Source organism: Trichomonas vaginalis, chromosome VI, assembly GCF_026262505.1.
Source record: "Trichomonas vaginalis G3 chromosome VI, whole genome shotgun sequence".
In the NCBI taxonomy this organism is placed as follows: Eukaryota; Parabasalia; order Trichomonadida; family Trichomonadidae; genus Trichomonas; species Trichomonas vaginalis.
Genome location: NC_067208.1, coordinates 14615924 through 14642207, shown reverse-complemented (window position 1 = coordinate 14642207; position 26284 = coordinate 14615924). Strand labels below are relative to the sequence as shown.

Genomic DNA, 26284 nt, shown 5'->3' with positions numbered 1-26284 from the left:
ATCTCAGGTAACCTATATCTTAGAAAGATTTTGTCATAGTTTGTATTTGAGTCTTCGCGTATTGTTTGCATGACTCTTTCCTGAGTTTCCGGTTCAAGCTCTTCAAATATAGCTTGTCCATATGGAATATGCTCGTTTCCAAATATATGTTTTTGTAGCCATTCTGGTTTTCTTTCCATGTAACCAATAATATCTTTTGTGAATGGGAAAGCTTTTACCCAACGTTTCAGTCTTGCGTCATTTATTTCTGTAGTTGGTTTTATTTTGTCAAGGAACATGTTTTTCAATACTAACATTTCATTTGGTACTGTCCATTTGAGTTTTCTTAAATATTCATCCCTTCTCAGTTCATTGTCTGCAAAGTAAGTTTTTATGACATTTTGTAAACTTTCGTTTGCAAGGTCATGTACAATAGGTTCTCTTCCTTCTCTCTCCCTAACTTTCTTTCTAAACTCTTCACCAAATATACCATCTCTATGGTTCTGTGTAGTTCTTTGAGATAAATGTTCTAAAACGTCAGGTGTTATATTTCCTTCAGCCATGTTCATTTCATACTGGTCCAAAATATCTGCATGTTTCATATCTTTCAATGGCATTAAAGCCGCGCTGAAAATACCAGCTATATCTGGTTCACCATTCACTTCCATTGCGTCTACAACTTCTTGGAATTGTGGTTGTAAGTTTATGAACCACCTATCCGGATTAGCTTTATGACCCCATCTCATTGTAGTTCCATAGTCTGCAGAAACAAAAGTAGGTTTGTTTCCATTGGTTAGGTTCTGAATGAACTTTAAACAATGTTTCATTTCTATATGTTTTGTTGAAATTTAACCTTTTATTTTCACCGAGTTCAGCCAAAATTGAACGTTATATGGTCGTAAGTAAAAAGGGTTATTGTATTTGCGTACATTTTCTTTCAGTATTCCATTCTATGCTGAATATTTTCATCTGATGTTGGAGTCTTTTGTATGTCGGCGAACATTTTTTCGATATTCTTCTACTATGTCAGCCGAATTTTTCTTAGACTCTTGAAAGATTCCATATTCTCCGCATACTCTTTTGAGGGTCAAGATTTTTCGGCTGTTCCAATCTTCATCTAGTTCTGTGAAGTTAGTTTCCAAAGAGGGACTTGTTCGTTTCCTTCAGGCTCTTCTAGCTGTTGTTGCTGAACTATTTCTTCCATGTCTGGTTGTATTTGAACTTCTTCCTGTGGAGTTTCTTGTACCTCATCTGCTGGCATTTTCATATATTCCGAGACCGTTTTTAACAAGTTCCCTATTTAAGCATCCGCATTCATAACCCTTTCTTCTTTCGTTCCGTCTCTATTTTTTACGCGTTTCATGAAGATAGTTGAATATCATTTATCTCTGACACCAAATATCTCGGAGTAAATTCATCCATGTCATTTGGATGATATGCATTAAATCATATCCCTTAGCGAGCTTGTTTTTCCAGGTTTGAAATTATATCCCATTTTGGTGCTGAACCATAAAGCTAAATAGGTTCGGGTCAGTATTTCCTTCCTTGAACTTTCTAATAGCTTCTTTATATCTGTCACTAAAGTCAAGAGTATCTGGGTAACCATAATTTTCCTTAAGCATTTTTAAGAATTCTTGGTTTTTGTTCTCTACTTCTTTTATGTCCTTGCTCTGTTTGTGGTGCAGTGTTTTGAACTGTTGGTTGTGGTGCAGTGTTTTGAACTGTTGGTTGTGGTGCAGTGTTTTGAACTGTTGGTTGTGTGCTGGATTTTGAACTGTTGGTTGTGGTGCAGTGTTTTGAACTGTTGGTTGTTGTGTTGGTTGTTGTGTTGGTTGTTGTTGTGGTTGTTGTGTTGGTTGTTGTGTTGGTTGTTGTGTTGGTTTTGGTGCATGCCTGTGTCTGTGTCCATGTGACGATGTAAATGTTTTAGGTAGTCCTGGTGCAGGTGCTTCTCTTGGAGGGTTTGGTGGTATATAAGTTCCACCAGCTGGCACATATGTTCCATCTGCAGCATAATGTCCTACCTGACTTTTCGTTTTAAGAAAGCATTTACTAGTCTGTTTTGGTCTGTTGTAACTCTTTTTCTTGACTTTCCACAACAGTTGCTCTAACGGCGTCATAGGCACTTTGAACTGCCTGTCTCGTTGCTGCATCTGTTATTTTCGTCATATTTTGTGCTACTTCTCTTAACTCGTTGTCGAAACCTTCAGACTTCAGTTTCTTTCCAGATGAGAAGTCGTTCACTAGTTTCACCTTACTATGAAGAGCTTCGAAGGCGTTCTTAAAGTCAGCATTCATTAAAGCTTCATTTGAACTGTCTTCATCCGCTTGTATTTTTGTCCTTATTGACCCTATAAGTTGGGCTGCTTTGGCGTTGGCTTGGGCATCTAACCAGTCATTATTAGCTTTTATATATTCTGCACTTTTCATTGCCTTTTGCATGGCTGCGTCGTTATTTTTACTTTCTTGTGCTAAGTTTTCATACTGTACGGTTTGGTTTTGCAACTGTAAAAGTTTTTCTGCCTTTACATTTGCTTCAACTTCTTTTTTATACTCATCGCTATCCATATATGTCTTCAGGGCTTTTTGTTTTATTTCTTCATCTTTCAGTACTTTATATTGAGTAGTATGGTTTTTCAAATTTATAACATCTTGTTCCATTTTTGCTACTTCTGCTGCTTTTTCTGACACTTTTTTCGCATATTCCTCTGTACTTAGTTCTTTCAGTTGTTCTTCTTTCTTCTTTTTCTCTACGTTTAACTCATTGAGTTTCTTTGTGTGTCTGTCATATTCTAGTTTCTTTTCGTTTTCACTTATTTGTTTCTGTATGTCTATGTTTGACTTTTTGACATCTGTTATTTGATTTTTGAGTGAACTCAAATTCATTTGACTTTGAGGGTTATAAGCTGTTCCGTCTGCAGCTCCACCATAGCCTGCCATTTTCGCTAAAAGTGCCGCTCTTAAACCTCCACTCTGTGCACCAATAACTCGGTTTAAAAGCATAGGGTTGCTTGACATTTGTTGCAACATAGTGGGGTCATTCATCATTTGTTGTTGCAACTGTTGTTGTGGTGTCAGTTTTACTATTGGATGTTTCAATGCTCCCTTCCTCTTACGTATATTCTTACGTAGCTTACGTGGCATTTTAAGTGAAGTAAAAAACGGTTTTTGACAGATGTTTATATGACACTTTTTGTTCAGCACAAAAAACTACTCGGTCAAAGTGTTGTCAGTTTTGTAAAATAACCGTCCTATCTCATTCTATAAGGGGGAAAGTCTTCTCAAAGTATACTTCCTTGGAACGCCTGTAACTTTTCCTGTAGCGACGATAGACCCTTACTTGTCCGGACAAAGTTATACTATTTTGAGTGCTCTACAAAAAAGTCAACGGCTGGTCGGCTGGGGTTCGGTCCTCCTCTTGGGTCTTGGGCAAAATTTCTTAGGGGCTAGAAGGGGCGCAGCCCCTGGAAGCCCCACTACCTTTTTTTTTTATTATATTATTACGTAGGGTGTTGCATTTCTATAACGTTATTTGTAAATTTCACTATTATCAACTTTGAACGACATAATTCGTCCTATAAACAAACGGGCTCTGTCATGTTGTAGGATATTAGTATAGTATATTATTTATATTAGTAAACATGACTTTTACTTCTCCCTGATTGAGTTATTTTTTCAACAAAGAAAAATGAAAAAGTTACTTTTTGACAAAATCTAATAATAAGTGATCCATAATTTTATTATTAATAAACATGTTACTACATATTCTTTTGATATATGTTATCATTGAATACCATAAGCTTGCTAAAAGTGGGGAACGATAAGGAAATTGAGAGCTCCCCACCCCTTCCGGTGAATCCCCACAGTGGGGAAAACAAAAATAAAAACTACCTTTTTAGTCATTTTATTGAAATTTACACTTTTCCGACGTTTTGTCAGGGGCGCGAAGCGACCCAAAAAATGTCGGAAAAGTGTAATTCTCATGTATATGATTATTTTTGCTTTTAATGCCGAACAGCATTTGAATCAAAAATAATCGTATGTCTGAGAATTTAAAAAATTATTTGCAATTTGGCCGGGGCTTGCCCCCGGCCAAATTGCAAATAATTTCTTTAATCGTTTGGACTTCAAAATTGAAATAAAGATTATTGCACCTTTCACGACAGTAAATGATAATAAAAAAAAGAATTTTCAGAGGTGTAAAAAAAATAAACTTCTCAAAAGTAAGACCATGACCAATGGAATGCGTCTCACACCTACCCAGTAAATGTATTTTCGAAGCCATCAAGAAGAAGTAAGGCTTCTCCATGCCCCACTGTTATATCCCCAACGCCAAAAACGAAGAGTAGAGGCGAAATTTCAAATTGATTTTTGGAATCCCAGCCAATTTCAAAAGTTTAACTATATTTTCCAGTAGAATGGAAGAAACTACTTATAATAAACTTTCTTTATTTAAGAATAAACAACCACACCTCTGTAAAATTCTTTTTTTATATTTACTGTCAGGGAAAGTGCAAATAATTTTTTTTGTTTCAATTTTGAATTGCAAACGATTTTTATTTTTATTTTTTTTTTTGGAAGGACAAGAATTGCTACGATTCTGACAAAATAACATTAAACATTAGAAATATATTTTTATAGATCGAATGCAGCCACAATTAAATTAGAATCTAAACACATTTTCCTACGTAAAGTCTCCCTATCGTTTTTCTGCCTCAATATTGAGTGAACCTCTATCAAAAATTTGAATAAGAGACTTTACAAAAGAAAAGGAGTTTAACATATTTTGGAATTCTTGCACAAAATTGAATTGAACACAAATTAATATTAACACAAATCGTATATGTATGGAATATAATCATTTTTAGCAAAAATTACAATTAAAATATGTATAAATCTGACTTTAATTCAAATTTATGACAACTGGTGTGAAGCATCATTGAAAAACAGCCTTTAAACATATGGATTAAGTGGCACCTCATAGAAGCCTAAAAACATACTTAATTTCCCCAGTTTAATTTTATTTCTAAACAAATATAGTTACATACAAACATACATAAACTTTAATCGCATATCTGAGCATTTATAAAATAGCATAACAATTCTTTTCTGTTGAATAATTTCATGTATTTGATCATCATTAAGCTTGAACCTAAGAAGCAAATATTTAAAAAAATTGGCGGAATAATATTCAAAATTTTTCAAAGAGGACAGATTTTTAAATGTCGAAATTTATCTTTTTAATGAATTTAAATGAAAAGCATAATTACAAAACATTATGATTGAACAGAGGACAGAAAGTGTAAATTAATTGAACAAAATTGATGACATAAGAATACATAAGTTTGATATTCTTGCAAAGAAGCTGCATAACGTCACACAAAGAATGAGAACGTTTATTGAAGTCTTCAAATAAACATTAAAGAAAATAAAAAAATTATAAAACAATAATATTTAAAAGAAATGAGTAATCTTTTCGGTAAAAAATTTTCAACTAACTTGATAGAATCGGGCAATCACATTATCTCTTCAGGGTTGAAAATTTTGCATTATTAATTTATTATATATATAAAAGGTAACTAAACTCCTTTTGCCGATCCGATTTGCCCCATATTTAAAATATAGCTTGCATATGTAGAAGAAAAGCTAATTTTGAAGTACGCCCCAAATCCACCAACAGGATTTCGAGCTACTAAAAAGATACTTTTAAATGTGATTTTTTTTATAAAAAATTAAATTTATTTTAAGATCAGACTAAAAACTAATTTTATGGAAAATCTATATCGACAAATTTATTACTTATTGGGTATATAGATTTTTTGATTATGGCGATTATGTCTGATATGCTTCCAATAAGCCAAAACACATTTCATACTGATTTCTATAAAAGGTATCTTTATTATAGAAGTGTAAGCTATATCTGTTTGTTTTTTTATTATAACAAATTCAAAATTCTCTTATAAGGACTAGATGAAATCTGTATTACTAAATCATTAGCTAAATGAAGGTTCAAATAGAAAGTAAATATCAATTTATATGATACTGAAACCAAATAGTTCTTTTAATAAAAGATAACACGCTGAAAATTATTGAGTATTTGCAAATCTCAAAAATCTATTGGTGAATTTGGCTCAACTTTTAAAATTATAACACCCATATCAAATCATAAAAGCAGACAAAAATTAAAGCCAAACCTATCGGCCAATTTTTTTTGATATTTTGATTTTTGAGGTATACTTTTAAAAGTGGATTTAAAGCACTGATGAAAAAACATTAACTTCTGTCGTTATGATTATTGATTTAGACAATAATGATTTTAATCTTTGATTATCAAAACACTAAAGTCATCTTTTTAACATTTGCTTGGTAGCATTAACTCAAGTCTAAAGTACTATTTTATGTGGCACTCTTAGAATTTTTGTATTCATTGTACACGCTGAAATAGTACCATTAAAGTTATGGCGGACTTTCAAAAAATAGTTTGGTCACCTTTTATATATATGTTGAAAATCTTCATTCATTTCATAATTAAATTTTAAAAGTGACAATTAAAATTCTTAATGCTAGGCGGCTATTGGCATCATTCTACATTCTGGGAAGAAAACAACAAACTTTATGACGACATTGCCAACGAGTGCTCTTATGATATTAACGAAGCAATAGATTATTCAGGTCCCGTAGCTAATATTGGATACTTGTTGTATCTTATTGGTTTTACTGTATCAGGCAAAGATTTTGCCTGGTTCTATGGTCATTCTCAAAGTTTCTATGAAGGAATGATCCTCTATGTTGATTTGAGCAAGTTTTCAAAAGAAGAAAAGGAAGAATTCATAAAAGATTTTGCTAACATTGAAGACGAATCTAAAAAATCTATGGATGAATTCTTTGCAAACTACAAAAAACACTTACATAATATCATTTTCAAAAGTGTTCTATTTTTCTGTTATAAAGAATGTATAAATCAAAGTATTATCGCTCTCACTAATTGTATTGCCGATGTTATGCCGTGTCTTCAATCAGAGATTAAGTTCATAAAAAACAAATATCTAAATAAAGTTCATCCAGAATTCATAGATTCAGATTTATACGATGCTATATTTGAGGATCCTGATTATTACTTCGAAGAAATTGAACGCATCCCACCTTACTTTTATGGCAAAATGAAAGGTTATAACCTTATAGCAAATCAACAAATATCTCTTGCATCGATAAAATCTGAAACATCTACAAATCAAAAGGTATCGCGATCTTCCGAAGATAGTACAGAACTTATTGAAAATTGTAAAACAAATGATGACTTTTGCACGAAACGCGAATCTTATGAGATTCAATCACCATAATTATGGGCACACTTACCACTTTCTGATGCTCTCTCAAATTTCTTGTTTAAGATATGTCACCTGCACATAAAGTATTTATAGTTTTTATAATCATTTACATTGATACTGTTACATCTTAGAGAAGATAAGTAATCAAAATTAAAAAAAATGCTACTACATTAGTATTTAATTTAAGGAATAGTGTTAGAATATCATAGAATTTGAATTATTCTAATTGTTTAGAATATTCTTAGTAGAAAAAGTGTAGATAACGAAACCATAAGTAAAGATCTACGTTAGAGAAAGAGATTCTTAAAACAATAGTAAATACTAGTTATATCTTTGTATTTGGAGATTGCTATTTGGAATTTTTAAAAGAATTTTTTAAAATATGAGTTAATAAATTGCAATCTGACTTCAAAAATTCGTAACCTTGTTGTATTTCTTACAGCAATGATCATATTATAAGCGTAGAGTTGTGTGCTTGAAATCTAAAATTTAATCTTGCCTTGTCGGACGAAATTTTAAATTGCACCAATTAATGTGGGTTCGGTAACCCGGCGGTCAATTTGCAATTCTCACGGTCTGAAAAAGATTGGATAGCGAGATATAACGCCCCAGCTGTAAATGGGTTCGGTTTTCCTATCAAAGTTCTCAAAAAATTGAGTTAACCACGGTTAGAAAAGTGGGTTTCCAAAAATATTGCCACGAAGCGGAGAATTTTTGATTTCATAGTTAAATAAAATATGGAAAGAGCACTCAAAATACATATTTTTCTTTAATTTTTCTCTCTCAAAAATTAAGGGTGCACCCGTATGTACGTTTATTTGAGAGGAGGAGGATTACCCTCTCAATTTTGAGGGATTCGTTAGTTTATTTTCTCGATGAATATGCAATAAAATTTGATTTTTACCTTATCAATATACTTCATATAATATACACATGTTCATGTAAAAACTTTTTTCCAAAATCCTCAGGAATTAAGGGATTTTTGAATTTTAAGAATTTTTTTCGAATTTTTTCGAAAAAAAAATATTTTCAGAACAGCCTTAACGGCTAAGATTTAGGAACAATGTTAAGTATCAAAAAGAAAGGAAGTCTGATATAGACAACATATATCGTTGAAGGTTGAAAAAATCTCTAATATTTGAGCCAAAAATTTCAAATTTTAATTTTTTGAAAAAAGAGGCCACCCGTATGTACGTTTATTTGAGAGGAGGAGGATTATATTTTTGAAAGGGTGAAACATTATGAATATGTTAATTATATAATAATATGTATTATTAAAAAAAAAAGGTAGTGGGGCTTCCAGGCACTTCGTGCCCTCTAGCCCCGAAGATGTTTAGTATAAATGAAGTTTTTATTCGGAAAATTGTTAGTCTTCTGGTGTGAATTCGGAGGACTCTTCTTCTTCCTCCATTGCTTCTGGGAAGAAGCCTTCTTCTGGGTCGAAAACATTATATAATGTGTCGCTTTTCACAAATTATATATGTTTTCATGCTTTGTCACTTTTCTGTCACTTTTCGGGTAAAAACATTTTTATTATTATATATAAATGAATTTTACAAAACCACCGTTACCGTTCTTTGGAAATAAGGGTAGATGTAAAGATATTATATTGAGAGAACTTAAGAAACTACCGAATGGTCTAACATTTGTAGATTTGTTCGGTGGAAGTTTCTATATATCCCATTTGTGCCATACAATATTCCCAGACTCAAAGATTATATGCAATGACTTCGACAACTATATGGACCGTCTCAAACATATACCAGACACAAACAATATATTGAAAGAGTTAAAAGAAAAGATACCTATAGGTAAGATGGAACGTATACCATTAGATAACAAAAATATTGTGAGAGAGGTTTTGAAAAAAGCAGAATATATAGACTGGGATAGTATATCTGCTAGACTATTATATAGTGGTGCTATAAGAGTTCATGACATTGAAACACTTATGTCAAAAGTTTTATATCTTAACTATACAAATGTTTTCAAAGAGGACATAGAAAAATATATTGAGGGTATAGAGTTTGTGAGATGTCATTGGACAGAGTTGTATGAAAAATATAAAGACAAGGAAAATGTTTTCTTTATAGTGGACCCGCCGTTCTATAACACATGGGATTTTCAATACCAAGTAGACTGGACTTTGAGAGACTCTTTAGAAACTTTAGACGTTATACATAACCATCCATGCTTTTACTTTACATCCGATAAAAGTGTTTGGAAACCGTTATGAGATGGTTAGAGGACATACATGACTATGAGTTTATATATGACAAGATAGAATATGAGAGAGGTCCTATAAACCGGAGAAAGTGTCACAATAAAGAAATTTTATTAGTAAGTAAATGTGGTTTGAAATAGGACTACTTGTTTTAGGTTTTTTCCATTGTGTCATTTATTTATTTGACGTGGCAGAAAAGTACAGAGAATATGAAGATGAACCAATGCCTGCAAATGTTCAGTATATGTACTCGTAAGAGATATTTTTATCTAATATTAAATGGACGCACAGAACTTAGCAAATGCACAGCAACCTGGACAACCAAACCCAGAGAATATTCCAAATGAAGTTAGAATACAAACTGCAATGGCAAACTATGGTCAAGTGCCAACAGATGTACAAATGCAAACTGCCATGTCAAATGACGCTGCGTTAGGTTTGCCACCATGGTATGCAAATATGAGATGGAAAGAGTTTTATACAAACCCTGAAGTGGGATATAAACAACTTTATGCAGATGACGCGAACACAGGAGTTGACCCAGAATATGTTTTCTACCAGAGGAGAAACAGAATGTATGAGCTCCAGTTAAAGAATGCTATGGAACTCAACAGGAAACGTAAGAGACTAGGCGGACATTAGATTTTTACATATAGTAAAATGGGTTTCTTCAGTAGTTTGGAACTTCTTCAGAAGAGTTGGAAGAGGTATATGGAATGGAATAAAAACCGTAGGAAGAGGAATTTGGAACGGAGTCAAAAATATTGGTAAAAGAGTAGGTCAGTTTGTTGGTATTATACCTAAAGACCCTGAACCAGAAGAACAAGCTCCTGTTATACAACAGCCTGAACCTGCACCACAGTCTAGTTGGCAACCAAATCCAACACCTCAACCGTATTAAAAAAGTTATATTTTTACCGTTCGATAGTAGTTGTATATGAAACTAAGTTCTAAGTAAAACGCATGGTATAATGGAATTATTCTTTTTCTTCCATCTGTAGTAAACCATACTTGAAAGTCTGAAATACTTCCACTTGGTGGTTCGTATAACTTTGTAGGTTTTTCGTAAAAGTCATTTGCCAAGCATAAGAAAGAGTTTTGGGCGCCAGAAAATGAAGCATGAACAATAATAGCAGCTGGGTCGAAAACATCTTTAAATAAATATGGTTCATCTCTTGCATATCGACTGTAGATATTTGCTAAAGGAAGTTCGACTTTCTGATTTAACATTCTTTGCAAATAATACCATGACATTGCAGTGAATTCTGTATATATTTGTTCGTCTTTCTTTGGATTGTCTTCGTAGATTTGAAATGACACTTGTGAATTTTGTTTGTCATATACAATTCTCACATAAAGTGTGCTCTCGGTATTTGCATATTCATCAGCATATTTTGCATAACATGAATTTATTTTATCTTCTATATTTTTTAACGCAGTCTGTAGAGAAGATGAAAGGTCAACTTGTATTAGCTCAATTTCTTCCCACATTTTTCGTTTCCCTTCAGATATATAATCTATATGAAACCTTACAATAAATGGAAAACTTTTATCTTCTACAGACACAAACTTCATTCTACGAAAGCCAATAGCTTTTGTGACAGATGGGTCTCTTAGCCATCTTAATGGGTAGTCAAAACGATAGCCTTCATGCTTTACGGTCTCTGTCTCAAACTTTTGACCGACATTAGTAAAAGTTCATCTAATGGTTTAGTTGTAGCAACTCTTGAATTTTTCTTTTTCTATTGGAAGCATATTTTATCTAGAATAAAAATGTCGAAAGATATTGCTTCCATGAGAGAAATACAACACAACCGACAACTCATTATGCAAGCTCTAAATAAGAACACAACAAACTTTTCAAACTATTCTAAGATATCTGAGTCATTGAAAGAAGGAAACTTAAAACTGACATTAAACCCTTTAACAGATGAGTTTCTATTCAAGACAAGAAGAACAATACTGTCTGTATAAATCCAACAAAAGGAACTTTAAACGAGAAACCTATAAATGAACTTCTTTTGAAAGCAGATGTTGACAACAAAGCTGACAAAGAATATGTAGACGATGCAATAGCAAAAGAAGAAGAAAGAGCTAACAATGCTTATGCAACAAAAGAACATACTCATCCTGAACTAGCAGACAAAACATATGTTGACAATAAAATGTCAAGTGAAGTGACAAGAGCTGAAAACGAATATTCTAAAAAGACTCATATACATTATATTAACCAAATACCAAGTCTTAAGGAAACATTAGAGACAAAAGCGGATGAGGAATATGTGGCTAGTAAGTTAGAGAAGAAAGCAGATAAGGAATATGTGGATGAAAAAGATAATGAAATTATAGAAAGGGCTGAATGGTATCATGAATGGACATCGAAGATTTTAAAAACTAAAGCTGATACAGGATGGGTTTCAGGATGTTTAGACCTTAAAGCAGATAAAACTTATGTTAACGATGAGTTAGAGAAGAAAGCAAATAAGACTCATACACATACAAGTTTTACAACTGTTAGAGCAGACGACATAATACTGAACTTTGACCTTGGTTCAAGTGCACCTTTAGAGAATCCAAGTACAAGCGTAAAAGATACACTAAACAATTTAGATAACAGTTGCAGGAACATTGAAAGTCATGCCAGAAACTTTGAAGCACATGAACTACCCGCAATGTTAGACAAGAAAGCAGACAAAACAGAGCTTCAAACATTAAAGACAGAAATACTTCAAACATTATATCCTATAGGCTCTATTTATACGTCAATGAACTCAACAAATCCAGAAACAGTTCTGGGTTTTGGAACTTGGACTCAAATAGTCGACAGGTTTTTGTATTGTGCAAACTCTTCAAAGGAAACAGGTGGAAGTAAAACGATTTCAGGTGAAAATTTACCTGCACACAGTCACTACATAGATTTAAGTACATCTCAAGCAGGTTGGCATAAGCATAAATTTTGGGATTGGTCAGCAATGACAAAAGGTAAAGGATATGATGTTAAAGACGACGTTCAGTTTGCTATAAATTGTTTCTGGGGTAACACTCAGGGAGATGGAAACATACACATCACGTTTCAGGATATACGCAAACAACGGGACAAAGTAAAGAATACATGCCACCTTACATGACAGTTTACGCATGGTATAGAAATGCTTAGTCGTCATTTTCAACTTCTTTAGCATATTCGTCAGGAGTTGTCTTATATTTGTTAGGAACTGTCTTTGAAAGTATACCACCTTGAACTTTGACAAGTTTGAAACGAGGTCTGACAATAGTAGTTTTATCTTCTGCTTGCAGTGTGTACATTTTGCCATGTTTGCCTAAAACTTCATAATATTCTCTTGTATACTTTCTTCTATTTTTACGAACACGAATGTGAGTACCTGTCGGGTTTCCCATTGTTGTCATAGTCAATAGTATTTTCATATGGGTCGCGTTTAGGTATTTCTATTTTTACTTTGTCACCTTTCTGAAGTTTGAAGCCCGGCATTCTTTCTTGTTTGTCTCTTTTGACTAAATTATTAAATATATAGTCTTTCTCTAGTCAGGGTTGTTTTTCATTTCTTCGGGGAGTGGTTTCCCAAACCTTTTTGTTTACGGCTATTGTAAATATTTAAAACTTGTCTCATCTTTGCCATGGAGAAGTGTCTATATTTGTCGTCATATGACATTTCATTTGCTTCACCACCTTGTGGTTGGTTTAAGTCTCTTAACATTTTTATACAACCGTCAATGACACCAAGAGCAGAATGGTTTTGGTCGACAATGAAATATTGGTTTACATTTTTTGAACGCAGATAGTTTTTTACATCATCTGATTTGAAAGAACTTTCACAGTCAGATGTCAGTTTTTTGGATGGTATTTGTCAACGAATATTGTCAAAGCAGTTTTCACATCTAAAATATTTTTGGACCATAATGGTATGGCTTCACAGTATCTTGTGTTTTGACCGACAAATATTAGCCAGTATGGTGGTCCATCTGTTCTAACTCTCGAATGTTTTCCAAGATATCCATAAACCAAGCATTTGGTGTTGAACTAAAGATTTTTATCATGAGTGCTTTCTTTGTCGCTTTAGAAACATAGGGGTCCTTGTTTGGATTCGTCATTTTTTATCCTATAAGAAATGGGTTTATTTGGCGCATTAGCAGGAGTTGCATCCAGATTTTTGCCCGCAGTGGGAACAATAGCCAGAGGTGTATTTGGAGTTGGAAGGAAGATTTTGAGTACATTAGGTATACTTAAAGAGAAAGCACAACCTATTATACAAACTGTACAGAAAGGTTGGATGTAGCACGAGATGCAACAAATCTTATTCCAAATCCTGAAACAAGAGGAAAAGTTCAAGGATGGATGGACAATGTAGGAAGACAAGCAGGAAACTATTATAACAAAGCAAATGACTACTATAACCAAGCAGGACACTATATGGACCAAGGTGAAAGATTCTTTAACAGAGGATATAACCATGCACAACAATGGGTAAACAATAACCAACCTCAACCGCCTCAAACGTGGGGAATGTAAAGTTTTTTACTGAGATGAAATGAACAATACAGCATTGAGACAAATGGGTTCAAGATGGATTTGTCGGCTTCCAGCAGTTACACAACGTGTTTGTCAAGTTCTTCCTATACCTCAGGAAGTTTTAGACCGACTTAAAAAACCTAAACAACCAGTTGAAAACAAACCAAACTAAAATTTTTTACTGAGATGAAATGACCGAAGAAGTTGAAACGGTAGATTTGACACCACAAACAAAAAGTTCAGAACCATTGTCAAAAACTGTCAAAGAACTTACAGATGAAGAGAAAAAATTCAATAATAGAAAGTGCCAGGTCTGGAATACAAACCCTAACTACAAAGTCACTTTTCATAAAAAATGGAACGGCAAGTATCTCAAAAAAGAAACAGACTCTCACAAATAAAATATTGAAGTCTGAAGGAGCTTTCGAGACAACAGATGGAAAAGTTTACTTCACTGACCAACAGTTCATTATAGAACATCTCATTGACTTAGAGTCGAAATATTCTAAACTTTACAACAAACACAAAAAGTTGAAAGGAAAACAAAAACAAATGGCATTGATATTTATGAAGATGTTGACGACACACTGTTCCTGCAAGTGAGGTAAAGTCAGAGGAACCGAAAAGTGACGAAAAACCGATAGAAGAAGAAAAACCAAAAACTGAAGATAAACCAAAACCAAAGTTTAGTTTCCAAACTAAACCAAGTCAACCTTCATTAGCTGGTATGGGTTGGCGTCAAAGACTTATGGCAGCAGGCGGTTATGTAAAGTAAAGAAAAAAATATTTTTTATTTTTATAAAAATGCCCCCATATAGAATGGATAGAAAATCTGCTAGAATAAAAGCAGAGTTACAAAATATGGTTGGAGAGTTTCGAAGAATTTTAAAATATAGGAAGGGAAGACCCATAAAAGTCTATGACAAATTGTCTGGTCTTCGCTACGAAATGGATTTGGAACAGCACGTGCCAATTATCCAAACAGACTAGAGAGGTTAGAAGAAGAACGTCTTATGGACATGCCTTTCGATGTGTTAAACATTGCATGAAGTAAAAAATTTATTTTAAAAAAGTGACATTTTTTAAATTTTATTTGAAATGTACGCTGAGTTTGTTGGAGAAGACCGTTGGGAAACTTGTTTGTTAGATGAGAAATATGAAATGGCATACCATTTTAAAACAATATATTTTTACATATATTAAATGCTTCAGGTTGAAAAACAAAGAACAAAAGTAGCAGATACAAAACCGTTAGACTATATCTTTACAAATGCTGGTAGGACTATTTCAGATGAAGAAATTTCATCCCGAGTATACAGGTTTGACTATCCAATTCGTTGGCTTCAAAGTCCTTCAGATGCAAAGGCAATAGGATTTAGAAGAGTTTTGTTTTCAAATAGAACTAACGCATTTATGTTCGCAGTATATTTTCATGGGCAGTATAAAGGTTCTGATGGTCTAATAGACAAATTTGACGAAATGAGAATCTTTACAGTTCGTTCAGACGAAAGTCTTGAGAAAACTCTAAATGACTTTCAAACTCAAATGAACAAATATTATTGGGAATTTCAAGAAAATACGACTCTTTACTAAATGGAACATACTATCTGAAACTAGAATATGACAAGATGAACTCCACCGTTTCATTTCAAAAGATTGAAATTAACCCCCAAGAGATACAGAGTTTTTATTTTGGGAAGTAGACAAACGTTCTTGGGCACAATTTCTTCGGTTACTAAACCAGAACGAACCATTACCAGATTGGTCCATTTCAATTTATACTTCCACCAGCAGATTTGACAGTTTATAGAAACGTGTTTGACCTCAAAATGTTATGTGTCATGCAAGTTTCAGTTCAAGCAACATAGTTTCTATGTATTGGTAAGGACTTTTATGACTTTGCTTCTAAATTCTACGAACCACCTAGTAACAGTTTCTCTGACTTTCAAGTTTGGTTCACAACAAATGGTGTGCAACATATTATTCCATTGTACTATGACTTTTATCTCGAATTGTCTTTCATATATAACTACGGAAAAGTGCTGAAAAAGTATTGAATGTGAAGATATTAGAAAATAACATTTTTTCTAATATCGTAGAAAACTCATGAAAACAATTTATTTTTGACACTTTCACAAAAAACATAAAAAAGTGAAGTTAAAATGAGATGTTTACTGAACTGGTTGGATGTCGCCTTCACAGGTTATGTAGAACGGTTGTCCTGAGAAGTGGAACAGTGCTCTGAGAATTTGTATAATTCGTGGAATTGGACTCTCTCTGTTTGGAAGTAGTATCCAAGGACGCTTGGCAAAGAACTTTATAATGGCTTCCTTCTTTGCTTGCTTTATGTCGTCGTAGGCTGTCCCGTCTGGTATTTGAATTGGAATTTCGGTCGAAGTCTCGAGATTCAAGACAGCCTTTCCAGAAATAGTGGTGAACTTGACCTTGGGCTTCATGACCTTGCGCAAGTAGTCTTTTACGCAGTCGTTTATTTAAATTAGGTAAACTGCCTCGTCAAATCCTTCTGGCATTCCGAGTCCTTCCATCCGACAGAAAAAGTTTTTCCTTCCGACAGAAAAAGTTTTTCCTTCCGACAGAAAAAGTTTTTCCTTCCGACAGAAAAAGTTTTTCCTTCCGACAGAAAAAATTTTTCCTTCCGACAGAAAAAATTTTTCCAGTTGTCCGTCCGTAAACCATTCAAATTTTCGAAAATTGAGAACTTTTTGGTCGAACTTCAGAAAAAGTTTTTCCTTCCAACAGAAAAAGTTTTTCCTTCCGACAGAAAAAGTTTTTCCTTCCGACAGAAAAAGTTTTTCCTTCCAACAGGAAAAGTTCTTCCTTCTGACAGGACACAAACGAATGTCCCACGTCCCACCAACCCAGTCCATTCCCAAACCAGAGGAACCTAAAGAACCACAACAGTCTCCTCAGCAAGCTCAGTTCCAGCAAGTCCCTCCACCAAATTACTACCAATTTCCACCTCAAGGTTACTACCCACCACAAGGCTTCCCGAACTACCCTCCTCTGCCTATGCCTTACTTCCCCAACCCTTGGATGTTCCAGCAAGCTCCACCCCAGCAATTCCAATCTCAATCCAAATCGAAGAGAGACCAAGAGTTCGAAGAAGGTCTGAACCGCTTACGCAAAGAGTATGCCACAGCTCCAATTGAGAGAAAGTTGTTCCCGGACCAAAAATATAATTTATGTTAGAATGTTAGATCTAACACGTTTTCTAACCTCATGAATTTTCATGAATTTCCTTAAGATAGAAAAAATATAATTTAGTTTTATTTTTTTATTTTGTATGTAAAGATATGATTTCAGGGATTTTTTTGACGAAGTGTCAACCTTCACTTCGTCAAAAAATAACAGTTATCTAATGAAAAAGTTAGTTTTATTTTTTTATTTTGTATGTAAAGATATGATTTCAGGGATTTTTTTGACGAAGTGTCAACCTTCACTTCGTCAAAAAATAACAGTTATCTAATGAAAAAGTTAGTTTTATTTTGTATTTTTTTGTATGTAAGATATGATTTCAGGGATTTTTTTGACGAAGTGTCAACCTTCACTTCGTCAAAAAATAACAGTTATCTAATGAAAAAGTTAGTTTTATTTTGTATTTTTTTGTATGTAAGATATGATTTCAGGGATTTTTTTGACGAAGTGTCAACCTTCACTTCGTCAAAAAATAACAGTTATCTAATGAAAAAGTTAGTTTTATTTTGTATTTGACGAGAATGTCGGGTAAATGTTTTGTCATGACTTCTTCGTAAATGTTTTGTCAAGACTTCTTCGTATATGTTTTGTCATGACTTCTTCGTAATGAGTGTAAATGACCCAAAAATATATTTTAGGGTAGATGGTTAGATCTAACCTGTCTTCTACCCTCTTTTTTCACCTCTTGAATTTTCATGAATTTTCCCGAAATAAAAAATAAAGTTAGTTTTATTTTTTTTATTTTTTTTATTTTGTATAAAAAAATAAAAATGTCAACAATCGGCACAACAGCAATACAAACAACTACAGCACCAAACTCTTTAGTCATGAATCCTACGTCAATGTTAGTAGAGATGAAAAGCTTCATTCCTTCTTCATATACTTTTGAAACAGAAATCCAGAAGATAAAGCAAGAACTTTTAACATGTAATTTAGACTGTAGTGCGAAAGATGAAACAAATGAACAGTATCTTTATGAAATGGAGGACCTCATCGACCATTTACCCAAATTGCCTGAAATTCAGCAACAAAAACTAACTATTCCTGAATTCGATGAAATAGAAGTCAAAGCAACTGACTCGGTAGAAATAAAGAAGTTCATACGAAAGGTAAACTATGAGTTTCTAGGATTTCATTGCAACCATAAGGTTATGGACAAAGATTGCGACATGGTATATAAGAATGTTTCTGACATATATAAATCTGAAGAATTTAAGACCTACGACAACTTTGTTTCGTTAGTTGCTGAATGTGTATGGCAGATAAGAGATAAAGATAGAAGAGGCAAAGTATGGAATAAACAGATAAAACCAGCAACTTTTGAGTTAAAGAAAACCATTGACGCTTTAGTTGTTTTAGCAGGTAAGGTTTCAGAATATAACGCAAAAATGAACCCGCAATGTTCTAAATGTAAAGCAGCAATGAGGAAATATAACTACTCCGTCAAAGAGATAGAAAGAATGAGAAACGACTATGCAGATTTAAAGAAAGATATGTCAAACATTCAGTTTGAAACAGTTGGAAAGATAGACAATGACACCAAAGTGGTTAGAATAGGTGATTTAAACGTAAGATACTCAAAGAAATACAACAAATATTCTTTGTCAGACATTTTATCTCCATTTGGAAAGAAAACAAACCACTGGGTTATAAATGCTTCAACTCAGAAAATTTTGACAAGAAATCCTGAGCTTATGATATCGGTAAAATTCTATGGAACTGCAGCATATCTTATAGACAAAAGTCTTATACCAATAGTTTTGTTATGGTTAGACCCAGTTGTTGGATATAACTTCATAACATATGGTTCATTCAATACGGAACGTTGCAGTGAAGGCTTACTTTACATCGTTCAGAAACCGAAGGACTTCAATACAAAAAGATATAAGATAGGAAGAACATATAATATAACTCTAAGATATGACAGTTCAGTCAATAGAGTCAAGGTTGTGTTGGTTAATGATATGAGAGCTGCAGAAACAGAACTACTTGAAAAGTTTGAGAAAATGTATGGTGCTCCCATAAAAGGTAAAGAAACGTTTGAAGTAGATGAGATAGATAAAGCTATAAAATTATTTGACGAAGTTGCTGAAAAATACATGTAAAGCGTTTATTTTTGGTCTTTTGTGAAAGTCAGAAAATAAAGTTAGTGTCATTTTTTTTTGTATTTTTTTGTATGTAAGATATGATTTCAGGGATTTTTTTGACGAAGTGTCAATGTTCACTTCGTCAAAAAATAACAGTTATCTAATGAAAAAGTGTCATTTTTTTGTATTTTTTTGTATGTAAGATATGATTTCAGGGATTTTTTTGACGAAGTGTCAATGTTCACTTCGTCAAAAAATAACAGTTATCTAATGAAAAAGTGTCATTTTTTTTGTATTTTTTTGTATGTAAAGATATGATTTCAGGGATTTTTTTGACGAAGTGTCAATGTTCACTTCGTGTCATAATGTAAAAATAACGTTTACCATGTGAAACGTTTATGTTAGAAAAAATGTTATTTTCTAATATTCTAACATAAACATTATTTTTGAGGAAAAAAATGAAGGTTCTATACGGTTTCTAACCGTTAACAAGCCTTTTACATTCTGCCTGAGGAAGTCTTTAACAAGCTCGTTAATTTCAATTAGGTAAATTGCCTCGTCGGTAGGTTCGACTTCGACCATTGCTACTGACATTAGCAGTACTTTTACTGACAGTAGCAGTATTTTTACTGACAGTAGCAGTACTTTTACTGACAGTAGCAGTACTTTTACTGACAGTAGCAGTACTTTTACTGACAGTAGCAGTACTTTTACTGACAGTAGCAGTATTTTTACTGACAGTAGCAGTACTTTTACTGACAGTAGCAGTACTTTATCGTCGAAAACCCTCTCAAATTTTCCTTTTTACTGACAGTAGCAGTACTTTTACTGACAGTAGCAGTACTTTTACTGACAGTAGCAGTACTTTTACTGACAGTAGCAGTACTTTTACTGACAGTAGCAGAGATTTTTATCGTCCAACTTTACAAATGTAAACTTATATCGTTCTATTTTCTTCACTAGGGTCTAACACCAAAGTAACCTTACAAATGTAAACTTATATCGTTCTATTTTCTTCACTAGGGTTTAACACCAAAGTAACCTTACAAATGTAAACTTATATCATTCTATTTTCTTCACTAGGGTCTAACACCAAAGTAACCTATGTACATGAAATTTCACTGCATAAAAGGAAAAAAACCTGCGCGAATCGGGATTTGAACTGAGGTCTTCAACGCCTTTAACGAGGTAGCCCATACCACTGAGCTATGAGCCGCTTGCATATTTTTAAGTAAAATATAGTATATTTGTCATACCGTGAAGGATGACCAAACTTAAAAAAAATAAAGTTAGTTTTTTATAAAATATTTTTTTATCCGGAATATAAAGACAGATATGTCAACAACAGAGAACACAACAACTGCTATCGTTCATGAAGCCATAAATGAAGAATATGAGTACATACAGTTTAACAAACAACTCCGTCTCATTCGTTCGGTCAAAGACGATATGTACCAAATGCAAAGTATTTTGACAGCATGTTTTGCTCCAGATACTAAGAAACCACAAGACTGGTTTAGGAACCAAAGCACTATTGAACTATTAAATGAAGCTGAAAATTCGACTACGGATTTTTTCGTAGTCGCAAAAACTCGAGTAAGTAAAAAACCCCAGTCGCCAAAACTCTATGAAAATCGTGAAGAACAGCGAGACCGACTTTTTTCGGGGTCGCCAAAACTCTATGAAAATCGTGAAAAATTGCCAAACGGTTTGAGAGGATATTATGTACATAGACTTCTTGTAAATGCTGTTGCAATGTGGGCTTCGCCTCGTTATGCTTGGTATATTTACAGGCTTCTTGACGAAATTCATAGACAAGAACGTGAAGAGATGGAAAACAAGCTTGAAGCAAAAGACAAAAGCATTCAGAAAAGAATACCACGTTCGGTACCAAAAGGTAAGGAAAAGAACTATAAGTATATGATTTATACTGAAGAGATGGAAAATGAAGAAGATAAAGATATGGTTATGTTGCATTTAGTCAGAAGAAACAACAAAAGCTTTTACGACCTTGCTAAGATTTACAAATCTGACAGAAATTGGTTCTATCGCGAAAACTTACCAATTTCAATGACACCGAATGAAGATGTGAAACAAATAGTTCAAGATACGTTACCTCAAACACACTATGATATGAAAGGTTGTACAATACTTACATTCAAAGAAGATTTGTCATTGTTAAAGGAAAAAATAACAGAGTATTTTGACAACTTCAAACAAGTAGGGTAGATGAACTCTTTATTTTTCAAGCTTGACTTTTTACAATTTGAACTTTGTTTGCGTAGATATGAATTCTGAAAGAAGTATGAGGGTCTTGTATGACTTTGTACTTCTCCCATAGTTCATGTCTGTCAAACTTACCTGCCATGGACTCTTTCATAAGTTCCATGAAATCGTCTTCGGACAATCCGGGGAAAAGTACAATGTCAGTAAGTATTCTTTTAACATCCTTACTTAAACTCTTGGCTGTCTGTACACAAATGACAACTGAGATGTTAAAGTGTCTGAGCTTCTTAAGAATTCGACACATATCTTGTTCTCTATTCTTAAGCAAAGGATGAGAAGCAAAGTCATCTAAGATAAGAAGACACCTATGAGGGTATGTCTTCCAATCGTAAGATTGCAATTTCTTCGAAATGTATTCTATCTCTTTCTGTTTGTTTCTGAAGTGTTTCTTCTCTAATATTCTCTGCATTTCCTCATTTGGGTCTTTAAACTTCGAATTTATATACTCATTTATAGCATTATACTTCAAAACTCTTCTTTGGTACTTCTTTATCCAATCTAACAACTCAGTATCCTTTATACATACTAACTTAGACTTCTTTATAATATCTTTGAACGAATTGACGGTTTGGTCAAATTGACCAGAAGTACTACAAATGACAACTAACTCATAGAATGGGTTCTTCTCATCTAGTTCTTGTTGTTGTGCAGCCATTTTAAGATAAGTGAAAGTCTTACCCGACCCAGGTGGTGCAATTAGACCTGTTATACCATTCTGAGCAAATAAGAACTTGTCATGTATAGGTTTTATCTGAGCATTTTCTAACTTCCTCTTGTTCTTGTTTAAAACATTCTCAAATTTTTTGTCAATGTCAGCAAACTTTTTTTCTAACATATTTTTAGAAAAATTAAAATTTTTATCTTTTAGAAAATGTCTAGCGATTTCGCTATCTATATTCGAGACAAGCTTTTCGACAGCAAAACATCTGTCGACCATAAAATCTTACATAGTGTAAACAAGAAAGGTGAATTTGTTCTAAAGTTCTGTTTCTGGGAATATGACAAGAACCATAAAACATTAAGCAGAGAAGTCTTAAAATTTGTCAATGACAGACTTGTTGACAGAGATGACGCCGATTGGAAAGATGAAGTCCAACAAAAGTTCTTAGAATGCAAAGAAGACACATGCGCTGTTCTTGAAGATGAAATAGAAAACAGAATAGAAGAGCTATTAAAGGACAAAGAACTTTTACAAAATATAGTTGCGCCAAATTTGACATAACTCCACCAGAAAAGAAGAAGAAAGAAAAGAAAGAAAAGAAAGTAGAAGAAGAGAAGAAAGAACCTGAACCAGTTCCAGAGAAAAAGAAATTTGACATGTAAAAATAAAATTTTATTTTTAGAACATTTCTGGGTCAATGTCAATGTTCTCTTCCTCTTTAGGAGTAAAACACTGGCTTAGACTCTAAAATCTTTTTTACCCAATTTACCTTGAACTTCAAACTATCTTAGACTCATAATATTCATAGTCGTCTGCTTTCTTTGGTTCATAAGGGTATAACAAGTTTGTATGCTTTGCCTTCTTTAAGGTTTGAGAACCTTCTGTCAAAACTTTCTTGACTGCTAACAAACCTTCTATGTCTAAGTCTTCAAATTTCGCACCATTTTTAGTCACAATAGCAAACTTAACTGGTTCGATGTTTCCAAACTTTGCTGAATGAAGACTTTTCAAAATGGTAGAAGTAAACATTCAAATATGTGAATGGTCTAGTTCTTCTTTAAGTCCTGACATGTACTTGTTTACTGAGATGAATTTTGCCATCTTTTTCTATCGGATAAAAAAATTATTTTTTTTAAAATTTACTCATAAAAAATTTTCTTTGTATATACACCATTCTGTACGTCTAAAAGACTTTTGACATTTGCCAAGAATGTTTCGTTTAGACGCTGTCATATAACCATATTCTTGACAATATTGTTTTATACGAAATCGTACAATGACCTTTCATCTAAACACTCAAAGTCAGTTTCATCTATGAACAGTTCATATACACTCTTGTTTTGCTTCTAACAATGTTTGTTCTCTTCGGTATGTGGAATTTGTCTTGGATTGAACTTTGAAATATCTAATGTCATAAAATATGAGAACAAGTGGTTGTAAAAGTCAGATGTCAAAGTTTCTGCTAAGTCGTCAAAATATTCTGTATCTTGCATATGAGCTTCTGACGTTCTGACAACTACATATCTTCTGTCAGAACTTTCTAACTTCATCGGAACAGCATTGTTTGAAACCATAATGAAGTTTGCAACATTTTCACAAACTCTTTGGTCTTTATATTTTCTTTCAACAACTCCAACTTTGTCTGTTATAAGACTCTTCAAAGCATCTGAGTTCAAAACTTTTGTTGTATCTATACTTTGAAGTTCGTTACATACTATAAGTTTCATATTCTCTATTGAGGAGTTAAACTTGCCACAGATGTTTTCTAAGTTTGTCATATTCGGGTTCGAATAGCCTTCTAACAGTTTGCATAAGATATCTGTAAAGAAAGTATTCTTACCCAGTTCCTTGTTTTCCAATTATAATGAGAGCAGTTTCATTTTTTAGCACTTGGATGTTGTAAGATGTTTGCAAACCAACATAAGATATACTCATAGACTCTTTCGTTTCCATTGCATATAATTTCTTTGACATGGTCTAACCAAGCTTCTATAATATTTTCTTTCCATTCTACTTGTTCGTATTTATATCCAGTGAAGATAGAATAGAAGTTTTGGAGAAGGTGTATAAAACTTTATACCACGAACTGAAAAATCTTCTAACTTTGACAATAAGATATCCCAAGCATCTAACATCTTCATTCCAACTTGTACAACTTTTATTTTCTTAAGTTTCTGTCTACATTCTTGTTCTGAAACTATTGTCGCTTTTAGGTTTGTTAAAGACTACATCCCATTCTTTCATGACATAAACATTCTGGGGCAGAGCAACATAAATGACTAAACGTTTCAAATTCTCGACTGCTTTGTTATAGTCTCTAAATGGACACATATTTCTGAATGCTTGGAAGTCATAAAAATCTAAACATCTATTCTGTACATTTTTATAAAAATAAAAAAATATTTTTTTTATTTCTTGACTTTGTTGTTGCATTTGTTGCATTTGTTGTTCTTGAGCTATTTGTTGTTGAAGTGTGTTCTTGTAATACAATACTTTCACCAGTTGCATCTTCCAATTCGAAACTTTCTGCCGTCATTGACAAATACATAGGACATAAAAGTTTTACAGGAACAAAGTTTGCGTCAAACTAATGTCAACGTTATACTTGCCAAAGTGTTTGAGTTCACTAAGGTTGAAAATTCTGCATTCGAATGAACAATAGGCAAACCAGCAGAGAAAGTATTGTTTATACGCATAAGTATCTTTTGGTCATAATAGTTTTCTGTCGACATTCGAATAACACTTTGAACCTAAGTTTGAAACAATATATAAGATTGGTGCTTGCTTAATGTCAATGGAATAGACATTCCTTGTATGACACCTTTTCCTGTTATAGGAAACTGTTTGGTAGTAAAAACCAGAAATAAGTTTTGTATTATAGCTCATATCGTTTATAGTAAACTCAGTCGGACATCCAAACATAATGAAACCCTGCTCTAGTTGCAGCACATGTTACACCCGTACTTAAAGTATTAAATAAGTCAACAAAACCTGTTGGTGGTATATCTGAGTAAGTATCTTCAAAGGAGTATTTTTTACCATTCACAACAATAAAGTCTTCTGGTGTCAAAAGAGCAAAACAGGCTTTAGTCGTCATTGTGTTTAAGGTTAGTTTACAATATCGTCCTTGAGGACTTTGTAAGTTTGTTGTTATAGAATTATATGACTCAGGGTTTTTAGTCGTAATAGTATAAACCATTATATCTTCTGCCATTTACTTAGCAAATAAATTTTAATGAAATGTTGTGGTCGTCAAATATTTTTATGACGTCTGGGGAAACTATACTTTAAGTTCAACGTTTCACCTCCTTTCATAACGTATATCTTGTCAATGACATTATATGAAACACCACAGCAACTAATGTCGGGTTCTATTTCTTTGATGTTTATATCGTCTGCCTCTGTCAAAAGTTTCAATAGTTCTTTCAAGACTTCATGAGGTGCAATGACATATGAGTTCACTTTTACAGGGTTGTGTTCGACCAAGTTTAACATTATACCTAAAGCTTGACAAATCTTCTCCTGAGTTTGAAGTTTGTCTTCAGTTGTTGGTAGTCGTTTCGAATATCTGCAACAGAACTTAAGTCTCTGCTAACTTCAGGATATGTTGGTTGTTCTTTTACAGGAACAATTGTTATACCATCTTCGTCTTCGTATGGTTTCCCCACTTCAACATCTCTGTCTTTGACATTGACAACAACACTTTGACTGTTTTGTTTTGAGTTGGTGAATTTAACTTCACATCTGCCACCGCCATTAAACCTTTTGAAACACTTACGCTTCTATTTTTCGGAAATGACATTTTACTTAGAATAATAAGATGGACGTTTCGGATATCTTATTGAATTGAAGCAGAACAAAGTTTAACTCACAAACAATACAAATACATTGACAGAATAGTTCTTTACACAAACAATGGAAAATGTTATAGAATAGCAATATTTGCTGAACCAAAATATTTTCATAAAGCAAAGA

At 33.3% G+C, this 26284-nt stretch overlaps 9 protein-coding genes and 1 pseudogene across 10 annotated transcripts, besides 4 other annotated features; 7 read left to right on the top strand and 3 right to left on the bottom strand.

The window, feature by feature from the left end:
- Positions 1 to 780: part of a mobile genetic element that runs on past the window's edge.
- Positions 781 to 1604: 824 nt separating this feature from the next.
- Positions 1605 to 1862, bottom strand: TVAGG3_0865630 (uncharacterized protein; the record flags this gene model as incomplete). The annotated part of the gene is made up of 1 exon (XM_051249847.1): positions 1605 to 1862. A coding segment is annotated over one exon (258 nt), but the record flags the coding sequence as incomplete, so codon positions are not given.
- A 658-nt stretch (positions 1863 to 2520) lies between these two features.
- Positions 2521 to 3123, bottom strand: TVAGG3_0865620 (protein of unknown function, DUF4106 family; the record flags this gene model as incomplete). The annotated part of the gene is made up of 1 exon (XM_051249846.1): positions 2521 to 3123. A coding segment is annotated over one exon (603 nt), but the record flags the coding sequence as incomplete, so codon positions are not given.
- Positions 3124 to 4874: 1751 nt separating this feature from the next.
- Positions 4875 to 4971: a mobile genetic element.
- A 579-nt stretch (positions 4972 to 5550) lies between these two features.
- Positions 5551 to 6472: a mobile genetic element.
- Positions 6473 to 6539: 67 nt separating this feature from the next.
- On the top strand, positions 6540 to 7319 carry TVAGG3_0865590 (uncharacterized protein; the record flags this gene model as incomplete). The annotated part of the gene is made up of 1 exon (XM_001298990.1): positions 6540 to 7319. The coding sequence occupies one exon, from the start codon at positions 6540 to 6542 to the stop codon at positions 7317 to 7319; it is 780 nt and encodes a 259-aa protein (XP_001298991.1).
- Positions 7320 to 9810: 2491 nt separating this feature from the next.
- Positions 9811 to 10173, top strand: TVAGG3_0865580 (uncharacterized protein; the record flags this gene model as incomplete). Its single annotated transcript, XM_001298991.1, has 1 exon — positions 9811 to 10173. The coding sequence occupies one exon, from the start codon at positions 9811 to 9813 to the stop codon at positions 10171 to 10173; it is 363 nt and encodes a 120-aa protein (XP_001298992.1).
- Positions 10174 to 11795: 1622 nt separating this feature from the next.
- Positions 11796 to 26284: part of a mobile genetic element that runs on past the window's edge.
- Positions 14079 to 14231, top strand: TVAGG3_0865570 (uncharacterized protein; the record flags this gene model as incomplete). The annotated part of the gene is made up of 1 exon (XM_051249845.1): positions 14079 to 14231. The coding sequence occupies one exon, from the start codon at positions 14079 to 14081 to the stop codon at positions 14229 to 14231; it is 153 nt and encodes a 50-aa protein (XP_051085320.1).
- TVAGG3_0865560 (uncharacterized protein) lies at positions 16919 to 17269 on the top strand (the record flags this gene model as incomplete). Its single annotated transcript, XM_051249844.1, has 1 exon — positions 16919 to 17269. One exon carries the CDS (start codon positions 16919 to 16921, stop codon positions 17267 to 17269), a length of 351 nt encoding a protein of 116 aa, XP_051085319.1.
- On the top strand, positions 18046 to 18599 carry TVAGG3_0865550 (organellar and viral DNA polymerase type B; the record flags this gene model as incomplete). Its single annotated transcript, XM_001298993.2, has 1 exon — positions 18046 to 18599. A coding segment is annotated over one exon (554 nt), but the record flags the coding sequence as incomplete, so codon positions are not given.
- On the top strand, positions 18970 to 19380 carry TVAGG3_0865540 (organellar and viral DNA polymerase type B; the record flags this gene model as incomplete). Its single annotated transcript, XM_001292649.1, has 1 exon — positions 18970 to 19380. One exon carries the CDS (start codon positions 18970 to 18972, stop codon positions 19378 to 19380), a length of 411 nt encoding a protein of 136 aa, XP_001292650.1.
- Positions 21608 to 22057, bottom strand: TVAGG3_0865530 (protein of unknown function, DUF4106 family; the record flags this gene model as incomplete). Its single annotated transcript, XM_051249843.1, has 1 exon — positions 21608 to 22057. One exon carries the CDS (start codon positions 22055 to 22057, stop codon positions 21608 to 21610), a length of 450 nt encoding a protein of 149 aa, XP_051085318.1.
- TVAGG3_0865520 lies at positions 22520 to 22971 on the top strand (annotated as a pseudogene). Its single transcript has one exon. A coding segment is annotated over exon 1 (452 nt).